Source organism: Triticum aestivum, chromosome 2A, assembly GCF_018294505.1.
Source record: "Triticum aestivum cultivar Chinese Spring chromosome 2A, IWGSC CS RefSeq v2.1, whole genome shotgun sequence".
In the NCBI taxonomy this organism is placed as follows: domain Eukaryota; kingdom Viridiplantae; phylum Streptophyta; class Magnoliopsida; order Poales; family Poaceae; genus Triticum; species Triticum aestivum.
The window spans coordinates 514907582-514920373 of record NC_057797.1 but is presented as its reverse complement, the minus strand read 5'-3'; the positions used below and the strand labels follow the sequence as shown (position 1 = coordinate 514920373).

The window sequence follows — 12792 nt, the reverse complement described above, 5'->3', positions numbered from 1 at the left end:
TACCACGGCCTTTTCCTCCACCCTCTCCAGCTTGTTCTGCACATTACGCGAACTGAAGCGAAGGTTCTCTTCGATGACTAGAGGGGGGGTAGGAATCGCCTCATCTTCCACACCATCATCAGGCAATTCTACTATGTACTTGCTGCTTCCACCCAGCTTGTCTTGTTTGTATTCAGTCATCTCATTCACCTGTGTAGATGATCTCACGACATCAGAATAGGATTTTTGCCCATTGCTAGGCCAAAGAGTATCCGTTTTTCTTTCATTGTTAAGGATACTTACATTCTCCTCTCCCAGTTTCTGTTCTTGAGCCATAGTGTCGATTAACAGAGAAGTGTGCAAGGAGTCATCGGATTCCACACTCTCCTGCGACTCCCGAATGACGTCCTGCTTCTCTCCCTTGGACCTGGAAGGGGCCCTGCCCAGGCCCGGGAGAGAAACTGTTCATCATAGCTCCAGGAGCCGCCTGCTTATATCCCTCTTTTTCCACATTCTTATCAGGGCCCTGAGATATCTCAACTGTTTTTTCTCTCTGTTGGGATCTCTAGTCAGAACTTGCTCCACTTCATAGAAAAAATCATAAAAGTGCCCTCCTAAAACTGCCTCAGCCACAACAGGGATTTCATCAGTGTTTCTGCACCCCATTTTAACACGAACAGAGCTAGGACAATGCAGAGTTGCACCATCAATCTCAAGAGGAACACCTACCAACGATGTAACATAAGCCATATTTCTTTCGCTTCTCTTATCCAGAGGGACATTACTGACTCTAACCCAGGCTACCTCCATGACTCCTTTGGCCCCCACAACAGATGACCACTGTGTGGCATGAATCACAGCCCCACTTTTCTTAAGAGTGACTTTTCCCACATAACAGATTTGCGCTACTGCTCTGGGGTTAGGAAATCTCACAACAAAAACTCCAGGGCCAATAGCATGCGCCGAACAGCGCCAACCCGTAGCCAAGTAATCGCTAAGATCAAGCTCCATTTGACGAGTCGATGTTTCCCCTTCAATGATAGTAACTACAATATTATTGGCCCTCTCCTTCACCTGATTAGCAGTACAAGAATCATGTATGTAGTAGAAGCCTTGCCCTTTTGACTGGAAAGCACACATAGGGGCAATGCATTCCCACGGAAGGAATTCGACACAAACAGAAGCAAGGTGACCTAATTTATTGCAGCGTTCACAGAAAGCTTGCGGGCATCGTGTAGGAGGATGCTCAGGGGACTTGCAAATGGGACAGAGATCAGGATTCTTGGTAGGGTGCACCTGGTTTTGCTTTCCATGAGGACGCTGCTGCGGAGGGGGGGCGTGTTGATCTGCACTGACGCCGCCTGAGCCCGACGACGCCTGCGCCTTCTGAACCCAGATCCCGCCGTCGTGGATCTCGCGGCGCCTCCCCGCAGCCTCCTCCCACCTGGATGTGTCATCCGACGCTGACGCGGCCTTGGACGAGTTGGAGTGGGAGTTGGTGTGCCTCCCGTCGTCGTCGCGCCGCCACGAGAACTTGCTCCTGTCGCCCCCGCGGCCGTTGCCGCGCCCAGGGATCCGACCCATTCCACGACCAGCTCTTCCTCCTCCCGTCGCCTCGTGCCGGTCTCCATGATAGCCGCGTCCCCCCTCCGTCGCCATGGGAGGGGAGGCGGCCACCGCAACGAAGGATCTCAAGTCTCCCCCAACCTTGCCTCTCCACCACCCAAATGACTCTGCTGTCCTGGATCTAGGGTTTCTCTCCGCCGCCCAGAAATGGGAGAATGAGATATCTAGGTCAAGCACGGGTCGGGGCGTGGGATTTATACCTCCATTGCGCGGCTGCGGGGGGGAGTGGAGGGTTGGATGTCTCCCCACGTGTCGCCCATCCGCCATTGACGGGCGGTTAGGAAAGCTCGGACCCGTCTCGGACCGAACCGCTCCCTTGGTCTGGTTTTTTTTGGGCTGAACCGCGTCAGGTGCCGCGGTGGATCTCAACGGCCGGTTCGCCGCCGGCAGCCGGTCGCGTACCCTAGCGAAGTGGCACGGGAAGGCCACGATATCACATAAAGCTCCCAATTACCACATGATTTATGTGGTAAGCAACCTCAAACCAAACAAAAATAAAGCTCCCAATTTTGTGATGTTTAAAAGAAAATTACGGAATAGTGTTACACGGACGGCACAAAGGCAGAAACTAAAACCAAGCGCCGCGGGGCTCTAGCCCGCGCTAGATTTACATCCAGACCCTCGAAGAAATAAAATAACCGCGTCGCAGAACAACCCTCTCCGTCGGCTTCCCTCCACATAACCTATCCGAAGTCGCAACTCGCAAACGCTACCAATTTCCCTCCCTTCCCTCGTTTTCTTCTCTCCTCGCGCTTTTTCCCCTTAACCCCTCGCACCGCCCCGCTCCCCGCCGCCGACCTCGCCGGAACCCTACCCAAGGAGCCCGCATCGGGGCGATCGCCGGAGATCCGACCAGGACCAGCCTCTCCACGCGCCGGGCTGGTGATCGCCGGACTCGGTGGTGCTGCGGCCCTCCTGTCGGAGACCATGTCGGGAGGTGGCCGGCCGCAGGCCGCGCAGCAGATCGTGCAATCGGTGCAGAAGTGCGTTCCGCTGGCCCCGGAGCGTCCGCCCTTCGCCGTCCCCGCCGAATACCACCGGTTCCCCTTGCCGCCGTCCTCCTCCGCCCCGGCAGCAGCGTCCCGGGGCAGCGCTGGCGGCGATGTCGAGGAGGGGATCGTCATCAGGATGCCCGTGAGTTGCCTCTTTGAGCCTACCCATGAACTTTACTGTACCATGTGCTTGTTTCTTGGAGGGATCTTCGTACGGATTCGGTGAGGTTTTGTGCACTTCGAGCTGTCATTTAGCGGAATATCGAACATGTTATACAGTTTATTGGCATGTTGATTTCGGTAGAATCGTCGGCAGCTTATTTCCATTCTCTGAATAATCTGGGGAAACATTGATGTTAAGCTTCCATCGCATTGGATAGTCTATCGATTTATCTGGTATCAATTGCAAATTGGAGTAATATTTTTCTAGAATACAAAGTGGAGTAATCTGTGTATGTAGTTCGCCGGTCCGCGGGGAGATTTGGGGTTTGGGGGCGATAGGTAATGTTTGGATGGCAAATGCCACATTCAGGTTGTTTTCCTTAATCCTTCCCAGCTGCTTGAGAGTTGCTTCTTGTCAGCTTGGGAGGGTACTAGAGTAGCATTTTTTTAGGAATACTAATAAAGTAGCATTTGATACTTTGTAGAATCGATTTAGATGTAAATTCGCTGTCGCCTCACTTTGTTGCAACTATGATTGGCAGTTCTCAGTTCTGGTGCTTCTGTCATGTTTCTTTTTCTGTGAATAGTCATGTTATTGCTAATTTAGTTATTATTACTGCAGTTCTCATGCCTGACGTGTATGTATCTGCAACACAGAAATTGCTGCTCATGTAGTAATTTGCATTGCACTTTGTTAGAGATATCTGTTTTCTTTGGATCACTGTGCTTGTTCCAGGTTAACGAGACAATGTTGCAGAAAAAACATGTTTGCGTATTTATGATGGTTACTTCCCCATAGTATAAAAAGATTTCATGATCTTTGTTATCTTGGACAGTGTACACGACTTTTCACATTGAAGCTCCGCAAATATAGTTGTGTTCTTTAGAGAGATTCTGAGTGTTTTGGTGAAGGAAATTGTCATTTGGGATTATTGGTAGCCATGATAGGATCACTGTTTGTGTAGTCATAGGTTCAATGCAGCTATAGCTTATACCTGACACTGGTGCTATCTGCTCTAGGTTTTCTTATATCTTTGTGTTGTGATCATGCGGATTGCTGTCCATTTTCATTGTTAGATTATACAGCATATAAACAAAATATTATCTGCCTACTAGACCCAGGAGGCATGTTGACTTACTCATGATACACTTACTGCATACATGAGAATTTGAGATCTGTTATTTGCATATGCCACTTAAGGCAATTTCTGATGTAAGATCACTGAATGATGCATTTTCTCCTTTTTGCAGCTAAAAAGAAAAGCTCCATGTGGAGAAAGTGATGCCATTGAGTCAACTGAATGGATGATAACCAGCCCTGGGTTTACTGAAGGAGTTAGCAGTCCACATATGACCCCTGTCTCTGGAAAAGCTGCTAGGACATACAAATCAAAGGCTAAAGGCAGCAAAGATGGACTGCAGACCCCTATATCAAATGCTGGCACGTAGAAACCTCTTGTTCTATACTACTGATTACATCAACATAGTTTTTTTTCACAACTTATACTTTTATATCTGGATGTGTTTTTTCGCACTAATATTTGAATGCATGCACCTTTGTATTTTGCAGGTTCACCTGGTACTCCACTCACTCCTGGTTCTTCCCGCGCTGAACATTCATTAGGTTTGTCTTGTCTCATACGATCTCTAGTTTTTCTCACCTTACTGTTGGGATTCAGCTTATGGTGCATTTATATCTGGTTATATCGTCATGCTTGATATTAGCTTTTACTTTTTTTTTCTGGGAATACCCAGCAGGAGTGCTGCCTATTCATTAAGTAGAAGAGAATTGCCTGGTTAGATATTAGGTTTTCTGACAGCTCTCTGTGTAATGTTTGTTCAGGGGAATTGACTAAAAAGTTCATCAGTTTGCTCAAGCAGGCTGAAGATGGCATTTTAGATTTGAATCATGTTGCAGAGATATTAGTGGTATAGATTTCTTCTCTTCTCATTAAAGCTAACATATATCTTGGTCCCTATTGATACAAGATTACCAATGGTTTCTAACAACAGGTTAAAAAAAGACGCATATACGACATTACAAATGTCCTTGAAGGAATTGGGCTGTTAGAAAAGAAGCTTAAGAACAGAATCCGTTGGAGGTAATCATTGTCTTCGTTCTAACTATTTATGCCTGTATTTATGGTGCGAAATGCTAAGCTCGCAACGCTGCAGGGGTTTGGATGACTCAGGAGCTAACTTAGACAATGAAATTTCAGTTTTGGAGGTACGTATTGCTGTAATTTTCTAGTTCTCGCAACCTTGAAATTGTCACAGTTTTGATAATTTCTTCTGAAGATAGAAACAGAAAACATTTTAATCTAAGCAGCCTTTTGTTTAACCTTGTCGCAGACAGAACTTGAAAATCTTAAACTCCAAGAAAAAGCATTGGATAATCGTATAAGGTTGGTAGCTACTGGAGGTTGCAAAATTATTGACTGTAATTTGTCTGGTACCTAAAGTAAATAGCTACATGATCTGAAAATAATTATACTTGCAGTGAAATGCATGAAAAGGTGAGGGAGTTAACTGAAGAAGAGAACAATCAGAGGTAAACTATATTCCTTCCATGTTTGGCTTTTGTACTTAATAGCATGCCACTTTCTAATCATGTACTAATTTTTTTCTGGTATTCCTGCCTTTAGGTGGCTATACCTTACCGAGGATGACATCAAGGGATTGCCCTGCTTTCAGGTCCGTCTGTTTTACTGAGAAATGCAATATTGTTCATTTCCAAAGGTCACTTTATTGCTAATTGTTCAGACTTAGCTTAACAGACCAGCTATAATAATCTGTATGGAGATAATTTTGTTGCGATCTCATATGGTCTTTGTCGTTCTGCAGAATGAAACACTAATCGCGATAAAAGCACCTCATGGCACTACACTGGAAGTACCAGATCCTGATGAGGTAATGAAACAGTCAAAGTGATGAGTTATCCATCTACTTCATCTATTGTTTAATAATTATTACTAACTATTTTGCGACCTCTGTGAATCTGTTCCTTAATCAGGCTGGTGATTATGTCCAAAGGAGATACACAATCGTAATAAGGAGTACAATGGGTTCCATCGATCTTTACCTGGTTAGGTAATGTGTCAGTCTTCTCTTTGAGGCTTATGCATTAAACGGTAGATTGTCTTATTAACATTCTCATTATATTTTTAGTAAATTTGAGGAAAACATGGAAGAGCTGGTTGGTGTCACAACGCCTCCAAGGCATGCAAATGTGGCCGAACCTGCCTCCACAGACGGATTCATAGCAACAGAAGCTGGACAAAGCAGCAGATCAAAGGACAAGTTGCCGAATATTCAGCATATCCACAAAACTCCAGATCTAAATGCTCAAAACTTTGGCGGGATGGCAAAGATAACTCCAGAATTTGATGTAAGTTCCTTCTAAAAAAATGTTGATGCAAGTCGATATGAACTTTACGTTCTGTATAAATAAACTATTATGGAAGGTAAAAAAAATAATCATATCATTGAACTGAAAAGTACACCGGACTCTGATTTTTTCCCTTCATAACTTCTTTGTCCATGACATCTGTGAACGTCAACTCACATTAGTTGCATATATATTCTTGGACTCTTGATCTTTGTACTATCCAGTCACCTTTCTGGTAGCAATAACAATCTATTTTTAGCTTTCTATTGTTTTTCATCTTGTATTGATATGATATCCAGACTCTCAAAGACCCAGTGGCTCATGCTTGTACACACTTTTGCAGGTTGATGCTGACTACTACCTTCTCACTGACGGTGATGCCAGCAGCATTACAGATATGTGGAGAACAGCACGTATCCTTTAAGAAATGAATTCACCGTGATGTTGTTTAAAAAGGCACAACCCGACCTCAACTTTGAAGTACTTGACTAATGAACAGCAGAAGTGCAGTGGGATCAGTTCTTAGCTGAAGAGGCAACCGCCCCTCGCACACCCCAGCAACAGCCAGCAGTTGTCAGCAAATCTACAGCTGTAGGCCCAACCTGTGGATAGAGAACAAGATGATGATTAGGACATTCTGGAACAAGAGAGTTCGTTTCTTGGGGATGGTAAATGTTCTTCCTGGGACTCTTTGGAAGCTGGTGATTTCTACCAAATTTTGCGTCCTTTCTGGCAGTGGCCTGGCGATGTGTGTTCAGTAACTTATTGCTTTGCCGTGCCTCAATGGTTTCACCTCCTCCTTCCAGTCAGCGTATGTACATTGAGTCGCTAGTATTTTGTGTCTTCAGTCTGCCGCTTGAGCTTATCAGGTGATTTTCTCCAACTGGATTCCCCTGATAAGGTCAGTCTGGGCGCCTGCTTCTTCCTCTGCAAAAACCTGTAAATATTCTGGCAGGCGTGTACAAAGTACAATGGATAACTTATACCATTATACTAGGGCATATGTCGAGCAAACTGTGCAAATTCCATGCAGAAGAGTTTATAGGTCATTTCCCAAGCATTGACGATTTCTGGACTCACCATTCATTGTTATCATTACTAGCTAAAATTCGATATATTCCCAGTTACTAATACTAGTTTGTCTCTGATACATTGGGATTACTATCCTGTTTTACAAGAGCAGCAGCAAACATACAAAACAAGTAGGCAAAATCGTACTTTAGCCAGATTTCATTTACACTACTAGAACATCTAAGCTGGGCGTGATGCATAGACTACCAGCAAGCGCACATCGATCGAAGTGCCTATGCTTCACTGCTGCATCAGTGGAGTCAGTCGCCTCCCTTGGTGATCTTCCCTATCCAGTTGGCCACCACCGGCGTGAGCGCCACAGTCGGCGGGAACCTTATCGGCGACGCCGCCTTATGCGCGGCGTAGGCCAGCGCGAATGTCCCCACCTTCCCTCCGGTCTCGTCCGTGGCTATCCCAATCTGCAGCATTTATGTTAGAACAAAGCACAAACCCCGTCTGTGATTAAGAAGTTTGTGACCAGCTCGAGTCGAAAAGTAGCTCTGACCTTGCCGAGCAGCTGCTGGACGTCGACGCCGGCGTTGATGAGGAGGTAGCAGGCGGTGAAGGAGATGAGCGAGAGCGTGATCGAGGTGGCCAGGTACGCTCCGCCGTACTTGCCCAGGAGCTCCTTGGCCTGCTCCGTTCTCGACTTCCTCGGCTTCCCCTCCAACCCTTCCTCGCCTCCTTCCTCCTCCTTGGAGCTAAATATCTGAAGCAAGCAAACACGTCAGACGTCACACGATTCAGTTCACGTGTGCTTGCAAATTTCACTTCATGTATACGTATACTAGTAGGCTGCAGTGGCGTGCGTGCTTACCTTCCAGAGGCCGACCTCGAGGCCGTACTTCTCGGTGATCTCCTCGGCCGTCTTGGCGTCCTCCTCCTTGGTTTCCGGCACGGCGGAGAGCGGCCGGCGCGGCTGCCGGAGAGGCCGAGCGGCGAGGAAGCCGGGCGGGAGCTGCCTCTTGGGCTGCAGCAACTGGTGGTTGCGGTGGAGGTACCTGGCCGTGGCCGTGGGCGCGGCGTGGTTGGCAAGGGGGAGAGCTGGTGCGGCCATGGATGGAGCACGGACGATTGGATGGAGTGGAAACAGCAGAGGCTGCAGAGCGAAGACCGCCGAAGGAGCGGGTGGGGACGCGGGGGCAGGAAGAGATAGGAATCGGGGCCGCCAGGTGGTACAATGTTACTGGGTGTTGTGCACGATGGACGGCTGGGATCGATGCGGGCTTGGGCTGCTGTGCTGATGCAAACGTGAGGTGGAGGCAGGTGACAAGTAGCCATCGCTGTGCCATTATGTACGGACTGCGTGTAGCACAGTGTGTTGACACGTCGCCAAAGCGTTCAGGCGCAGGGCCAATATCTCATTGCTTTTACACTTTTGTTGCTAGTAGTATGTAGTATTTCTCTTTAGTGATCTATAAACGTTCTTATATTTTTTTTACAGATGTAGTATAATATATTTCCTTATTCAAATTTGTCGAATGATTTCATACACAGGAGTAAGCCTTGATCAGCGTGACAGTGTTTCAGCTTCTACCTTTGCTAGCGGATACCCGCACGTTACCATTGGGATTATAGGAATTTGTATACACACAGAATCATCAGCCTTATTTAATCCCACAAAAAGAAAAGAATCTATGGTCTTTTTTGAACACTCCATACAATGTACTGGTGTCTGCATACGGAGACACGAACTTACTAGCCTTATTTAACCGCTTTGGTGCTGGTAAACCGTCGATCAGTCCTTCAGCTGCAGGCTGGGCATGGTGTAGTCTGCAAAACAAAGAAAAATGACACGTGATTACTCGCCCAACGCGTCGTCGACCGTTTCATAATCCAACGAATTCCTAGGCGAAGAACCACGCGAGCGATGAATCAAACAGCGCGTAACGTACCGCCGCACTTGTAGCCGATGGGGCGGTCGGCCAGGTCGCAGCGCTTGGGGATGGTGATGGCCACCTCCGGCTTGACCCCGACCCGGCGCACGATCTTGGAGAGCAGCACCGCGCAGAGGCACGCGGGGCTGCTCTCCCCGATCTCCTGCACCGCCGCGCAGCAGCGGTCCGAGGGCTGGGAGTCCGGGTCCTTCCCCGCCGCTATGCACGGCATCAGCTTCAGGGCCTCCTGCTCCGGGGGGGTGGCGCCGCACTCGTCCGTGCCCCCCGCGAGCCGCGGCGCGGCGGCGAGGACGGCGGCCAGGACCAGCGCGGCCGCGGACACCGAGACCAGGGATCTCATTGTTGTGCTCGTGGTGGTTTACGCTCCCTTTGCTCGGCTCTTGTGTGCGCGCGATGTCGTGGCTAAATGGCAATGGCGGCATAGCTTCTGCTTATACACACAGTGTCCATGGTTTTTTTTTTTTGCTATGTACAGTGTCCATGGATTGCCGACCATGTAAGGAGCACGAACCTCGTGATGGGCGCAGCAGTCCCACTGTCAGATTCACCATCCGTCAGGATTGTCCTCTACGTTAAGAAGCACATGCATAGCACACCGGAGGGAACAAGATACGTGTGTGGCGCCGTCCTTTTTTTCTTCTCATGATAAATGTGTGCACAACTTCCTTCGTAGCGTGCGGCAATCTATCGTACATGGCAATCTATCGTACATGCACGACATTTGTGATGGCATGAAGGGTTGATACTACGGCTTGTGAACGCAGAACCATTAGTGATGGCAACCAATTAGAGTTCCCTTTTAGAAACGCCAACTACTCAAGTTGGTCCAGTTAAACGAGGGAAACCGCCCAAAAACCATACAAATACAACAGACGGTACAAAAAGAATAAATGATTGATAATTGCCACACGTCAGGTGCATGACACTTCGGCCCTGAAGTTTTCATAATAATTTCAATCATGCAAGGATGGCAAATTTCAGTGACACACAACAAGTTTCTATCAAAAATAAACTGAACCGCGAAAGTTGCCATGCTTCACAACTAAAGTTGTCATCCACGCGTTATTAGGGTCCCAAAAAAATTCCACAAAAAGCACAAACAAAACCATTAATTATTAATTAACGCAAGCCGTCTCAGCCAGACCCAAAGCCCACAAGAAATAGAGGGGGCTATGCAACAATTCGACCATTGCTACAATACTGTATATCTCAGGTTTATCCTAAAGAACTTATAGCTTCGCTTCTCTTCTTCCTGGTGATGGATATTGTCTCGATGGCTTTGCCCAAGTATAGCATAATAGTCAAATAAGATATCCTTCAAAGGGAATTTCATGTGCGAGCACCTTGCCTCTTTTAGGGAAGGCTATTTACCAAGTGAGGATATTACTCAGATTATTGAAGAGGATATTACTCAGAATACCAAGTGACAAGAAAACTATGAGCAGAGCTAAGAGGAGGCATAACAAAAAACAAATACCGACATGAAGACACTAATCTTGAATGTGCTCACTATCGTTTTGGCCGTACTTCTATTTTTTTGTTGTTACGAAAAAGGGAGGTGGAAAGTCGGTGCCAAATTCATTGCAATCCTTGCTCGAGCTTATTTACGATTTTGTGCTGAACCTGGTAAGCAAACAAATAGGTGGTCTTTTTGGAAATGTCAAATATGAAATATGAAGCAAGTTTTTAATAAACTGCTCGAGTTTTAGCAGAAGTTGCCCTACAAGGTCGCATTGATTGGTTGAAAGGCTTCAAAGAAAACGTAGTTCGGGAGGTCGGGGGTTATACCTGTTGGTATTGGATTCCAAAATTTGTGCATGGTTCCCCACAAGACAAGAACCTTTATTTCGGAATAAAAGAAATCTATTCACATCGGAAGTGAGAGATTTATAAATGAAGGAAATATACAAAGTACCTTTGTCCTCTGCAAAGACCATAAGATCAAATGGAGTTGGATTGATTTCTCACATTTTCTAGATCAGAGATCAGAGTCAGGGGAGCTCTCACAAGTGAGCCTAAGCAAGTAGTGTGGTTCGAGGGGATACAAACTTGACCTTTACCGACTCAATTAAGGTATTACTGTTTGTTATATTAGACAAAAAATATTGCGTAAACCCTTTTGGATTGCTTTCATTGTACCTAAGTTACGGAAAATTCATAATTCAATTTAGATAATACTAAAAAAAGATAGAGTGAGATACAGAAGTGTAAAAGAAAGTGGATTTCAGATGATAGATGAGTCCCTAATTCTAAATCAAGAGATTTGTTGTGGAATTTGTCAATTGAGTAAAGTTTGGTTAACTTAGTTTTTTTGTACTGTATCAGCACCTAGTTCATTACTCTCGATAAAGTGGGTGGATCCGCCTTCTTAGATTTCTTTTACTATTTATTTTTCCATCTAGGATTCATTTCCCCGTCGTCTCCTTCTCTCTCTCTCTCTGCGGTTGCGGAGCTGGTGCGTCATGGTGAATAGCGTTGGAGGTGATGGAAGACCCCCGCCCTCGACTGCCGGGCAATCGGCATCATCGTATAGTGAGTCACGCCCTCCCTCGTGCTCTGCCTCTGTTAGGGTTAACCGGAGACATGATCATGCACTCAAGTCTTTGTTTTCATTGCTGAGCAAAATATTTCTATGGAGTAATCCACCATGGTCTACAAGCAGTAGCAAGTTCTTGCGCTCTATTATTGCATCTATCATTTTCAACGTGTTTGTATCACATACCAACAATTTTCTCATATGTGACATGATATGACAGACAACTCTGTCATATCCCAGTTGTTTAAGAAAGTCATTGTTGCATATAATTGACCAAGTGTTACTCTGACAATGTTCAAACTCATCCATTCCATAATCCATGTATGCCATGTTGCTACCACTTTCACAAAAGAAATCCTTGCTATGGATCTGAAGTAAACAAACCATCAGATGATCCTACATGAACAAAAGCACAAATTCAGGTCATAAATTCACATAACTGATAACACTGGTGCACAAAAAATCAGTTAAATGTACTATTGTTAGTGTCACAATAATTCAAAATTTTAGTTAACTAGCCCAATATACAGTAGTTAAGAAAATTCAGGAATTCACTTAACTAACTATTACAATTATATCTAGTGCTTACAATGTCACAAATATTCAGTTAACTAACTATAGAAAAATTCAGTGCACACAATTTTAAGTTAACTTCAATGCATATGTCACATAAATTTAAGAAACAAACTATACAAAAATTCGGTTAACCAACATCACAAGATTTTCACTTGCAACACATTAATATTTTTTGAAAAATACTTGACCCACAAAATACTGAAAAAATTTGAGCACAAATTTACCAAATCTGCTGCCATTATGTTATTGATCAACGAATTTGCTCCGCAAATTTGGCTCATTCAAAAACACCAAATAAACCCTGGCTTAGGATGCAGGGGGCAATGCCGTCAAGAATTAATCCATACAAATATCGCTCAATACATGGATTAAACAAGTAAAACAAAGATTTGAATCTCTTGTTAACCCTAACCGAAAATAGGGCGAGAGAGGGCTGAGAAAACTAGGAGGGATCAAGTGAGGGCATGACTTGCCATACAATGGTGTTGTTTCGCCCGACAGTCGACGATGAGGGTCGTCCATCGCCTTCGACATACCCTCATGCAGCACCCTCCACCGCCGCCT

The 12792-nt window shown here is 45.7% G+C and overlaps 3 protein-coding genes across 3 annotated transcripts; 1 reads left to right on the top strand and 2 right to left on the bottom strand.

Moving 5' to 3' along the window:
* Positions 1-2296: 2296 nt before the first annotated feature.
* On the top strand, positions 2297-7161 carry LOC123189172 (transcription factor E2FA). Its single transcript, XM_044601515.1, has 14 exons — positions 2297-2739; positions 4011-4200; positions 4330-4383; positions 4603-4688; positions 4773-4861; positions 4935-4986; positions 5112-5164; positions 5260-5310; positions 5405-5453; positions 5604-5669; positions 5773-5849; positions 5928-6147; positions 6491-6560; positions 6647-7161. Exons 1-14 carry the CDS (start codon positions 2533-2535, stop codon positions 6757-6759), a joined length of 1377 nt encoding a protein of 458 aa, XP_044457450.1. The 5' UTR covers positions 2297-2532; the 3' UTR covers positions 6760-7161.
* A 72-nt stretch (positions 7162-7233) lies between these two features.
* Positions 7234-8546, bottom strand: LOC123189173 (uncharacterized). Its single transcript, XM_044601517.1, has 3 exons — positions 8036-8546; positions 7724-7927; positions 7234-7637 (listed from the first exon to the last, which is right to left on the bottom strand). The coding sequence occupies exons 1-3, from the start codon at positions 8273-8275 to the stop codon at positions 7479-7481; spliced, it is 603 nt and encodes a 200-aa protein (XP_044457452.1). The 5' UTR covers positions 8276-8546; the 3' UTR covers positions 7234-7478.
* A 119-nt stretch (positions 8547-8665) lies between these two features.
* LOC123189174 (probable non-specific lipid-transfer protein 2) lies at positions 8666-9539 on the bottom strand. Its single transcript, XM_044601518.1, has 2 exons — positions 9114-9539; positions 8666-8991 (listed from the first exon to the last, which is right to left on the bottom strand). The coding sequence occupies exons 1-2, from the start codon at positions 9454-9456 to the stop codon at positions 8957-8959; spliced, it is 378 nt and encodes a 125-aa protein (XP_044457453.1). The 5' UTR covers positions 9457-9539; the 3' UTR covers positions 8666-8956.
* Positions 9540-12792: the final 3253 nt, after the last annotated feature.

What these genes read in the sequence shown, in the direction of transcription:
- LOC123189172 (XM_044601515.1), top strand. Translation starts at nt 2,533, where the DNA reads ATGTCGGGAGGTGGCCGGCCGCAGGCCGCGCAGCAGATCGTGCAATCG. An exon ending in AGGGATTGCCCTGCTTTCAG is followed by an intron (nt 5,454 to 5,603) that starts GTCCGTCTGTTT and finishes GTCGTTCTGCAG; the next exon opens with AATGAAACACTAATCGCGAT. An exon ending in AAGTACCAGATCCTGATGAG is followed by an intron (nt 5,670 to 5,772) that starts GTAATGAAACAG and finishes TTCCTTAATCAG; the next exon opens with GCTGGTGATTATGTCCAAAG.
- LOC123189173 (XM_044601517.1), bottom strand. Translation starts at nt 8,275, where the DNA reads ATGGCCGCACCAGCTCTCCCCCTTGCCAACCACGCCGCGCCCACGGCC. An exon ending in TCGAGGTCGGCCTCTGGAAG is followed by an intron (nt 7,928 to 8,035) that starts GTAAGCACGCAC and finishes TGCTTGCTTCAG; the next exon opens with ATATTTAGCTCCAAGGAGGA. An exon ending in TCCAGCAGCTGCTCGGCAAG is followed by an intron (nt 7,638 to 7,723) that starts GTCAGAGCTACT and finishes TAAATGCTGCAG; the next exon opens with ATTGGGATAGCCACGGACGA.
- LOC123189174 (XM_044601518.1), bottom strand. Translation starts at nt 9,456, where the DNA reads ATGAGATCCCTGGTCTCGGTGTCCGCGGCCGCGCTGGTCCTGGCCGCC. An exon ending in CATCGGCTACAAGTGCGGCG is followed by an intron (nt 8,992 to 9,113) that starts GTACGTTACGCG and finishes TTTGTTTTGCAG; the next exon opens with ACTACACCATGCCCAGCCTG.